Below are 11,066 nucleotides of genomic sequence, written 5' to 3' on the forward strand. Positions count from 1 at the left end.
CGGGTTAGGATCGGTTATTTGCCAAGGGACCCAAAGTCAGCATTAATTAGAGAGAAAGCGAAAAAACCTTCCAGCCTCCTCAACTAGAAAAGGCTGTGCAGGACCCCAGTAGGTCACTCAAAATGCATGTGTGTTTCAGAGCAATTCGAAAGGCCATGCTGTGTAACCCCCACGGCTTCCCCCTCACACTCATTTGCCCCCTATTATCATAGTATTGAGCACTTCATAATCATCAATACCCTCTCCTGGGCTACTGTCCCCATGGGGCAGAGGGACCTAAGGCCAGAAGTGACTTGACACACAATGAGTCTGTGGTCAGATGAGGGGGCTTGATAACAGGTTTCCTGACTCCTAGGCTAGTGCACAACCAAAGGGCCATCTCTTCAGCTACCAGCAGCTTCTTGGCTATGGTTAACCAGTAGCCCTGAGAGCCCAAGCCTAGCCAGGCACTACAGTGCCCATCACTTTAGGCAGCATGTGGGTGGGCTCAGTTCCCTCCTTGCAGAGTCAGCTTTCACACTTTTTCCTACAGTTTAGTGGACCATTCACCCCAGCGCCAGGCAGAGACACTGGGCAGAAGGCAGGAGACCATGGCAGAATGCCCCACTGTGCAGGGCACTTGAGCAGTGTGTTACCTGAATCTGTGTTCCCCACCAGGAGAGGGCAGCATAGGCTGTGGCATTCACATCTCCAGCAATGCAGTCACAGCCCCTCACACAGTACGTGCTGTCTCCCTGAAAGCCACTGCTCAATATAGACTGTTGAGCACTGGACCAGTCACTGACCCTGGCTCCTAGAGCTCACTTGTATGAATGTGTGGGAATGGTGCTTGCCCCGCCGTGTGCATGACCCGTGTGCTGTGTGTGTGACACCCGTACCATGCACATGCTGAACCGGTGTCGTGTGTGTGGTGCCCGTGCTGTGTCATGACGCCCAGCACAGCACCACCGTGTGCATGACATCCATGCCGTACGCATGATCCTGTGCAGTACCACTGGTGCAGACGCCTGTTGCCATGTGCGTGACACCATGCGTGTGTTATGTTCCACGCTTGTGCATGCCGTTGTTGTGTGTATGACACCCACTGACATTGTTGTCCTGCAGGTTTGGCGAGAAGGAGGCATACATGGGTTCATGAACGAGATTCCTGGAGCACAACTGGAGGCGCATGAAGTCGTTCCTGCAGATGTGGCCAACCCTGACAGTAGTGGAGCCCCACTGGTGGCTATGATGGCTAGTGTGGACCTGGCACTGGAGCTCTCCACCCTGCAACACACTGCTTTCTGCGACATATTCACCTGGCCGGCAGCCTAGGACTGCGGCTGGGGGTGGGAGTGAAAAGACGCTCAAGCTTATGTAGCAGAAGGGGGTGTCCGTTCCCCCTTCTTCCCCCCCCCCCCTCCCCCAGTTTCATACAGGAGGTGTGCTCCCAGGCAGAGTTCTTAACTTCTCAGCATTAGTGTGAAATGTGAGTTCTGCAGATAGGTGCTTCTATCAGCTTGTGTCCCTGGGGCAGGAAGTCAGTGTTTTGTTTACAGACAGAGGCAGGGTGATTAAGAAAAAGGCTAGTAATTAAATTAAGGATCTGGAAGTCGTTAGATGACTAAAATGGGGTGGGCGGTGAATACAGCCAAGTCTTCTGAGTCTTTTGAGCCAAAGTTACAATCAGAAAAGAGGAAGATATAAGGGGCATAAGTGAAAAGAAGGGGCCAAAACTCAGGAAAGGGCTAACAATGGTATAGAGAAGTTCCCACTCTACCTCTGGTACTTATGTGGCCCCATCACTGTAGTATCTGCGTGCGTCACATCATAGCCCCTTGGTGAGGTAGAGCAGTGCTGTTATCCCCATGGTACAGATGGGGCACTGAGACACTAACAGCCAGGTTTTTATATGTATTTAGGCACCTAGTGGGATTTTCAAAAGTGCCTGAAAACCTTTGAAACTCTGTCCCTAAGGCACTGACCTGAGGTCATACAGGAAGTCGGGGAGAAGAGAGGCAGGAGTAGAACCCAGGTCTCTTAGGACTAGCTTCCTATCCGCTGGATCAGCCTTTCTCTCTGCTGTATGCTGCGAAAAAGAGGCCTTTGATGGATGGGAGCAAAACCAAGAAGGCCAGTTCTCTGAGACTCTAGCACATGGTCCCAGATGATTCGGAACAATGTCATGGCTGACAGTATCAAAAGCAGCACAGAGGTCAGGCAGTCTGAAGAAAGAAAGAGAATGAGAGGCAATTGTTTAACGGCCAATGGGTGGTAGGTTCTGTCCCAGGCTGAATTGTACAGCAATGCCTGCTGTGCAATTTTAGATTTTAACTGAAAACCATTTGTTTTGTCATTTTTTTTGTTCTGAGTTTGAGAAAAGGAAAGAATGAGAAAGTGTCATGTGAGTATCAGACGTGATTATACATCAGATTCTTAGGGTTTCAGCTGTATTCAGAGCAATTCCAGAACAAAGAACAGAAATTGATCCACAGAGTCCATAAAGTCAACCATTATTGTAATGATTTGTATTATTCATTGGGCACAATCTGTGTGTGCAGCACTGTTCAGAATATGCCAGAAAATGTAATCCCTGAGCTAGTGCATATAAGATGTGTAACTTTGGATAAGATGGCTCAGATATTTAAGTATGAAGTGTATAGTTATTGACCCCACATTTATCACGTGTTCACCATGATGTTTATATCTATGAGTGGAGGTGCTGATGGCAATAGAAGTTTTACTTTATTAAGGACTAGAAGATTTGACCCTCCAACTTTCTTTCAAGAGGAAGAGCTGCCCAGAGCTCCTGTGTCTGTTTATTTTCCTTTCCTACCTGCAGTTGGCCCTGATATACCTCAGAAGTCTCAATTTCCCCCCAGCTTTAAAATGTTGACTTTTCTTGGTGTTTGATTTAAAATATTCTCCCATGAAAACTGCAACTCAAGCACTGTAGTATTTAGGACCCTTCTGGAAAGTAATTAGTTTTTAAGCAGAAGTGAAAGCAGTGTTGCCAACTCTCATGATTTTGTCATGAGTCTCATGATAATTATTGTTTTCCTTAAGCCCCAGATCCTGGAATCAAGTGATGTGTGATGATTTCAGCCTTCATTCTTAAAGAAAAGTGAAGTTTCTAGCCTTTGTGGCTATGAAGAACGCCTCAAAATGTGGCCCCAGTGCACCCTAAAGGCTCAAAAAGCAGAATGTAAATTAAAAAAACCTCAAAATCTATTCTTTTTACATAATCTCATTATTTTAAAGCCAATCTCATGATCTTTGGTGACCCTGTTTCTTGATTTTTGAACATTTGGGGTTGGCAATACTATGAAAGTGACTTGAAAGTGTCAGTTTCACTCCTGTTCAAAGTCATTTTCTAGTCTATCATTTGTAGTGGGGTAACACCTCTTACAGCCCCAGGCAGGTGCAATATAAACTCACAGGGCCTTGCCCTAATAAGATGTTTCCAAAAGTTCAATGATCTATTCCAAGCTTGATGAACTGCAAAAAAGTGATAGAAAGTCATCTAGGTTTTTCTACACTTGTTTCAATTGTTGTATTCAAGGATTAGTAACAGAGTAAGACTATACATTATTTTTTAAACCTAACCAGTGTCCCTTAAGTGAATTGACACAAGATATCAGAACAAGTATTAGAGCTGAGTGGGTCTAATATTTAATTTAATTTTCTTTCTTTATATAGTAATTAGAAAGTATTATGTGACAGGAGCACTGTATCTAAGTTATTACATGCAAAAAAAAAAAAGAAATTTTTCAGGTGCCCAAGTAGTATCATAATATCCTCTATGTTGCATGGCCATGGGCGGTAGCTGAAGGGAGCAGCACTGCAGGGACACAGGCTGGTGCAGTGGATGGCTGGGGACAAGTACTGACAGGCAAGTCCCTGAACTTGGGTGGAATCCTGTTCCAGTGAATGCTGTGACTCAGCTACTGCGGCAAAGGGTACCTGGTCCAGTGGTGGCCCAGCCCAGGCCTTGTGGCAGGCAGCTCAGTGCTCCCTTTCTGGGCAATCGGACACAGGGGAGGGTGCATATGGCCCCAAATCATCAGCACACAACAGAAAGCTACTTTGCAGGCTCTGATGACAGTGTTCTTTCCTTGCCGAGGCCCAGCTCAGGCTAGCACCAGAAGGGGGCTTCCCAGATGCTTGGCAAGAGGAACAAACTGATGGTGCTGGAATCTTTTTTCAACTCCCCTGACTGGATACAAGAAATTGATATGCCACCAACTGTCCCTCTCCCCCCATGCAAACACACCATGCAAGGGAAAGAAAAGCCTGAACTGATGCTGTGAACTGTGGGATGTTCCTGTGGGATATTCCTGTCACCCACGTGCTGATCGTGGCTGGTCCTGCATGGTAGAGATGGGGTACAGAGAAGGCACAAGGCCACCTTTCCCCTCCCTTGTGGGCTAGCCACAATCAAACTGAGGGAAGTGAAGGCACTGTACAAGGCTAGTGCTGTCAAAGCTAGTCTGTGCCCAGAAAGGGACAAGAAAGGGTACGCCTCTGCTCCCACCCCACGAGACCACATGAGAATGCACGCTGCCCCCTTCCAAAGGATGGCAAAACTGCAGCTCCAGTGTGCTTTGCCTGAGAGACCCAGCTGGAATTCTGGCTGAGTCAGCAAAAGTTCCTCCCGATACTTGGGCAGCCCCTTCTCACTCCATCCAGTGGCTTAAAAAGCCCTCATCAGGCCCTGCATTTTTGGAAGCCCAGGCCCATTCCTCTCCAAGTCTCTCCTTGCTATTTATAGAGCAACAATCACCATAGTATAAGAAGGTAAGATGTCTTTGGTTAGGTTTCTTAGCTGGGCTGTGGAATGCTACTATTCGCCACTAGATGGCATTGTGACAGCTGCAGACAGAGGCACCCCGGACTCCCCAGCAAGCTTTGGAATGTGCAGCAATCAAACCCTCTGCCTCTTTCAAGTGTGACACTTCTGACTGTGCCAGCCCAAGAGGCACATGGCAAAATGGCCAAGGAGTGGCTGCTCTAGGGGTGCATCACGCCTCAACATCATGCCCATCACCCAGCCCATATGGCTGGCATTCTCCTCCTCCCCAATAGATCACATGGTGATTAGAAATCAGCAAGACAGATGGGCAGCTTTCACACACCAAACAGCTACATGGCTCGGAACTGACAAGGTTCAGTGAGATATATCTAAGCAGCTAAACCTGAGACAAGATGCATGTATCTAGGGCCTGATTTTGCCATGTATTTGGGTGGTATGCATAGCTGAGTTAATGTTGCCTTCCCTGCCTAGGTAATATAATTTGATCAAATGCATGGGAAGTTCCTAGCGTTGGGGAAGAAATGCCAGTAGGGGAATGAATGGCAGTCAATCCCGCCAGACACACCTCTGCTGGCACAGCCAAACAAACCCAAAAACTTTTCACTCCCTGCAAGATGTGCTCACAGACGTGGGGCTGAAATCTAGCAGTGCGGCTCAGACAAGTGGAGGGGTGCGCTGGCTTATGGAGTGGGGTCCTTTTTTTATTTCATAAGGCTCCAGGGGAGGGTTTGCGTTTAGTGGGGGGTTAAGGAGCGCTCAAGTGTGGGGCCTTGAAGAGAGTTTTGGTTTGTTGAGCCATCAGGACCAAGAGCGCTGTGGCTTTGGGTTCCCGGCCAGGTGGAGTGGGAAGAGGGACAGCTTTTTTTTTGAGACTTCAGACAATGGTGTTGTTTTTTTTGATAACAACTCCAGTCCAAGGGTTTGCTTTGAAGGCTGGTGTCAGGCTGGGTTTAGAATTTGGGGTGACTGTACCTGGCCAGTTTGGTTCTGACTTTCAGGCTGGTTCAGGGATGGTTCTGTTTCAATGTGAGCCTTTGGCTTGGGGTGCAGCCCTTCATCCTAATTCCTAAACAGAACAGCCTTGCTGATTGAGTCTTCAATGGCTTTCCTCTCACCTTGATTTTGCAGTTTTGATTATCATCCAGTTAAGTGTGCAAATAGACCTCCACTGGGAAGCAGACAATACGCCAGACAGGAAGAAAATCATCTGTTACCGCTGCCCCCGGCTGTGCTGGTCAGAGCTCCTCCAACAGATCTGGCAGGGCCAAGCTGGGTTTGTCTGACACGAGACTGAGGGACACCACTGTTGGCAAACCCACGGCAGTGAATCTTCTCCCTTTGTGTTTCCCGGCAGCGAACGAGGGAGCAGTTAGAGCCCCTGCCGACCATCCTCAATGCCATCAAAGAGGGGATGCCAGTGCCTGTCTCCATCAAACTTGGCCCCGGCATGGACAGGTACTTCCCCTTCCCCTCCCCTCTCCATAAGCGGTGATCCAGGCAGTGCAGGGCTCAATGGGCCTGGGGGGAGTTCTGTCATTGACAGCAGCAGGAGCAGGACAGGGCTGTTGGTGTTGCCAGAAGAGCTTGGCACTGTGCGGTGATGTTGGGAAATGAGCCTTGGGAAATCCACTCCCTGCAAGATGTGCTCCAGACTGGGCTGATCCTACCAGTCGGGCTCAGACAAGTGAGGGTGCTCTGGCTTATGGGAGTGGGGCCTGGCCATCATAAGGCCCAGGGGAGGGTTTGCGTTTATGTGGGGGGTTAGGAGGCAGCTCAAGTGTGGGGCCTGAAGAGAGTTTGGGTCTGGAGCCTCAGGACCAAAGCTGGGCTGTGGCTTTGGGTTCCCGGGCCAGGTGGATGGGGAAGAGGGACAGCAGGGAGCAGAGACTCAGACAATGGGTTGGGTTGGAGATTAACATGATGGCTCCAGTCCAAGGGTTTGCTTGAAGGGCTGGTGTCAGGCTGGGTTTGAATTTGGGGTGACTGTACCTGGCAGTTTGGTTCTGACTCAGGCTGGTTCAGGGGATGGTTCTGGTTCAATTTGAGGTTTGGGCTTGGGTGACGGTTTGGGTTCAGGAAATGGTTCTGATTGGGTTTGGTTCTGGTTCCAATTTGGGAAATGGTTCTGGTTCTGGTGATGACTCCAGTTCAGTTTGGGTGTGGTTGATGGTTTTGGTTCAGGTGACGATTGCAGTTCTGGTTCGCTTTGGGGTTCAGGGGATAGTTCAGTTTGGGGGATGTTTCTGGTTCTAGGTTGCGGTTCAGGGGATAGTTCTGATTCTAGGGTCTGGTTCAGAGAGGAGCAGGGCAGTTCAGGGCTGGGCCTGGAGCTGTTCTTGTCCCCATTCCCTTGCCACTGGGTAGGGTCGGATGATGGGCTTCAGCAGGAATCACCAGTTGTTCCAGCCTATCCCGAGAGGAACCAGGAGGCGTCTGGCCCCATGTCACTGACAGGCAGAGCCATGGCCCCCTGCCAGCCCATGCTGCCTGCAGCGCCCTGAAGGGCTGTGTGCTGTGTGTCCTAGGGGCGATCCAATCTCCGCCAATCTGCCTCGCTGCCCCGGAAATCCACGGTTCCCTGGCAGCGCCACGCTGAGGAAGCAGCCAAGGCACAGACTGAGCTGTACGCCATGCGGCCGCTGGAGAAGGTAACACTCTGCACCCCCAGAGACCCCAGGCAATACAGGCTCCAGAGCAGGCCCTATGGGACCATGCCAGGGCTCTTCTCTGCACCTCAATGCCCAGGCTCTGCCAGGGTGCTGGTGCATCACTGCTACCCACCCCAGTCCACAGAACCAGCCCCCATGCTTGCAATGGGGAGGACAGTGCCATCCCCCAAACCTCACCATGTTAGCCTGGTAGGGGGGCGGCAGATGTGTCACCATCCCTTCCCCAACCCTATGGCCTCCAGGCAAGGATCCTAGAGCTCCTCACACACACAGCTACGAGTCCTGACTCCCAGCCACTAGTGCTCTAACCACTAGGCCCCTCTCCTGCTGCCAGCCTGTACAGGGCTCTCAGCCTTTCTGCAGTTGGGTAAGGAGCCCACGTGGCAGAACGGTGCCCTCTCTGTGCCCGTGGAGTGCTGCATGCCCCATGACAAGCTGACCTTGTCTTGGGCTCCCCTAGCATGGGAAGCAAATTGAGGAGCTGAGGAAGGAGTTGGCAGAGTCCGGGGAGAAGCAGAGGCTCTTTGAGAGCCAGCTGGAAATGCTGGTCACCCAGAACCAGACACTGCTGGAGGAGCAGGCCAAAAGCCAGGGGCAGGAGGAGAGACTCTGGAGGCAGCTGGAGAAGCTGGAAACCCACCTGGCAAACCTCAGCACCAGGTAAGGGAGCCCATCAGGGAGAAAGGCAGCACCGGGGCACCATGGGCCTGCTGAGCCTCCGGGTGATGTTGGGTGCTGGCTCAGCAGAGAGCCATGGGTGCCCCTCCATGGCCCAGGCATATGCTGGGCAGCCAGGCCGCAAGGAGAGCAGAGTGCTTCTAGTGGGTCCCCAGGGGCACCTCAGGTCCCTCCCCGGCTTGAGTCCTGGCTAATTCAGATCCCAGCCAGGGTGGGCTGGGCACTTGCTAACAGCTCTCAGGGGACTCTGGAACTTGCTGTCCAGGTGGATCTGGCCAAGCTGAGGGCCATGGCAGCTGGCCTACACGTTCCCACCAGGGCCTGTCCCTGCTGACAGTGGCTAGGAAGGGGCAGGAAGGCTGGAACAACCTGCCCCCAGGATGGTCCCTCCCACCCCTGCACAGTTCGTGGTAGGTTCAGCAGCTGTCAGGGCCCTCGGATACTCTGATTCCATTTGGTGCAGCGAGGCAGGGGGAGGTGCCCCATGATGGAATGGGGGCAGGTTTTGAGAGGATATGGGGATGTACCCCAGGAACAGTGCGGAGTGAGGTGGAGTGAGGTTTTCCAGGAGCAGGGGGAGGTGCACAGAGGCAGTGCATTGAGGTGCTCAGGGGTGTGGCAGGGGGAGGTGCCCAGGGGCAGAATAGTGAGGTGCCAGGGGGGTGGGGCAGTGAGGTGCCCAGAGGGGTGGGGCAGTGAGGTGCCGGGGGGGTGGGGCAGTGAGGTGCCCAGGGCCAGAACAGGGGGAGGTGCCCAGGGCAGAATAGTGAGGTGCCAGGGGGGTGGGACGATGAGGTGTCCAGGGGTGGGATGGTGAGGTGCTCGTGGGCAGGCCACGAGGAGATGCTCAGTGGCTAGGGGTATATTCACACGTGTGTGACAGTGAGGTGCCTAGGGGTGAGGTGATGAGGTGCTTAGGGGCAGAGTGAGGAGGTGTTGGGGGCAGGGCAGGGGGAGGTGCCATGGAGCAAGGCAGGGGGAGATGCCAGGAGGCAGGGCAGTGAGGTGCCCAGGGTTGAAGTAGTGAGGTGTCCAAGGATAGGGCGATGAGGTGCCTGAGGGTAGGACAATGAGGTGCTTTGGGGCAGAGCAATGAGGTGTCTGGGGTTAAGGTGATGAGGTGCCCGGTGGCAGGCCGATGAGGTGCCTGGGCACAGGGCAGGGGGAGGTGTCCGGGGACATGGGAGTGAGGTGTCCAGGGGCGGGGAGCTGCCCAAGGGTGGGGAGGTGTCCAGGGGTGGAGAGGTGCCTGGGGGTGGGGCAGTGAGGTGTCCAGGGGCGGGGAGGTGCCTGGTGGTGGGGCAGTGAGGTGTCCAGGGGTGGGGAGGTATCCAAGGGTGGAGAGGTGCCTGGAGGTGGGGCAGTGAGGTGTCCAGGGGCAGGGAGGTGCTTGAGGCGGTGAAGTGCCTGGGGGTGGGGCAGTGAGGTGTCCAGGGGTGGGGAGGTGCCTGGTGGTGGGGCAGTGAGGTGTCCAGGGGTGGGGAGGTATCCAAGGGTGGAGAGGTGCCTGGAGGTGGGGCAGTGAGGTGTCCAGGGGCAGGGAGGTGCTTGGGGCGGTGAAGTGCCTGGGGGTGGGGCAGTGAGGTGTCCAGGGGTGGGGAGGTGCCTGGGGGCGGGGCAGTGATGTGTCCAGAGGTGGGGAGGTGCCTAGGGGCGGGGCACTGAGATGTCCAGGGGTGGGGAGGTGCCTGGAGGCGGGGCAGGGAGGTGTCCAGGGGTGAAGAGGTGCCTAGGAGCAGGGCAGGGAGGAGTCCAAGGTGGGGAGGTGCCTAGGGGCGGGGCACTGAGGTGTCCAGGGGTGGGGAGGTACCTGGAGGTGGGGCAATGAAGTGCCCAGGGGTGGGGCAGTGAGGTGTCCAGGGGTAGGGAGGTGCCCAGGGGTGGGGCAGTGAGGTGTCCAGTGGTAGGGAGATGCCCAGGAGTGAGGTAGTGAGGTGTCCAGGGGCGGAGAGGTGCCTGGAGGCAGGGCAGTGAAGTGCCCAGGGGTGGGCAGTGAGGCGTCCAGGAGCAGGGAGGTGCCTAGTGGCAGAGCAGTGAGGTGTCCAGGGGTGGGGAGGTGCCTGGAGGTGGGGCAATGAAGTGCCCAGGGGTGGGGCAGTGAGGTATCCAGGGGTGGGGAGGTGCCCAGGGGTGAGGTAGTGAGGTGTCCAGGGATGGGGAGGTGTCTGGAGGTAGAGCAGTGAGGTGCCCAGGGGTGGGGCAGTGAGGTGTTCAGGAGCGGGGAGGTGCCTGGAGGTGGGGCAGTGAGGAGCTCAGGAGTGGGGCAGTGAGGTGTCATGGGGCGGAGAGGTGCCTGGGGGTGGGGCAGTGAGGTGTCCAAGGGCGGTGAGGTGCCCAGGGGTGGGGCAGTGAGGTGTCCAGGGGTGGGGCGGTGCCTGGGGTGGGGCAGAGAGGTGTTCAGGGATGGGGAGGTGTCTGGAGGTGGGGCAGTGAGGTGCCCAGGGGTGCGGCAGTGAGGTGTCCAGGGGCGGGGAGGTGCCTGGAGGTGGGGCAGTGAGGTGTCCAGAGGTTGGGAGGTGCCTGGGGAGCAATGCGGTGAAGTGCCTGGGGCCAGGGCAGAGGGAAGTGTCCAGTGCCTGGGTTCTCGCAGCCGGGCAGAGCAAGCTGCGGGATCCACTGACACCCTCCCTCCTGCAGGGTGGCGGCGGCAGAGGGCAGCCGGAGGAAGGACCAGGAGAAGCTGAAGGCCAGCGAGGAGAGGACGAAGCGTCTGGTAAGATCCATGCCCCACTAGGGCTGACGAGCCCAGCAGCTCCACCCGATTGGTCTATCAGGGAGTAACCGAGGGGATTCTAGGAGCCACCCTGCACAGTGTATTATGGGGCATACTGGATCTCAGCTCCAGTCTGTGCAGCCCCATTGCTTTCACTGCATGGGGAGGAGGAGGGGAAGCAGGTGGATTTAGCCCCAGGAGTGTGTGATGTCCA

The 11,066-nt window shown here is 54.5% G+C and overlaps 1 protein-coding gene across 1 annotated transcript in view; it reads left to right on the forward strand.

Annotated features, from left to right (window-relative positions):
• RASAL3 (RAS protein activator like 3) overlaps positions 1 to 1,187 on the forward strand; it is a 56,369-nt gene extending 55,182 nt beyond the window's left edge. Inside the window, exon 13 of the mRNA XM_032775538.2 lies at positions 1,105 to 1,187. Coding sequence (XP_032631429.1) covers positions 1,105 to 1,138 — 34 coding nt within the window. The 3' untranslated portion in view covers positions 1,139 to 1,187. The remainder of the gene's footprint in view (positions 1 to 1,104) is intronic.
• The last annotated feature ends 9,879 nt before the right edge of the window (positions 1,188 to 11,066 follow it).

The sequence above is a fragment of the Chelonoidis abingdonii genome, chromosome 26, assembly GCF_003597395.2.
Source record: "Chelonoidis abingdonii isolate Lonesome George chromosome 26, CheloAbing_2.0, whole genome shotgun sequence".
Lineage (NCBI taxonomy): Eukaryota > Metazoa > Chordata > Testudines > Testudinidae > Chelonoidis > Chelonoidis abingdonii.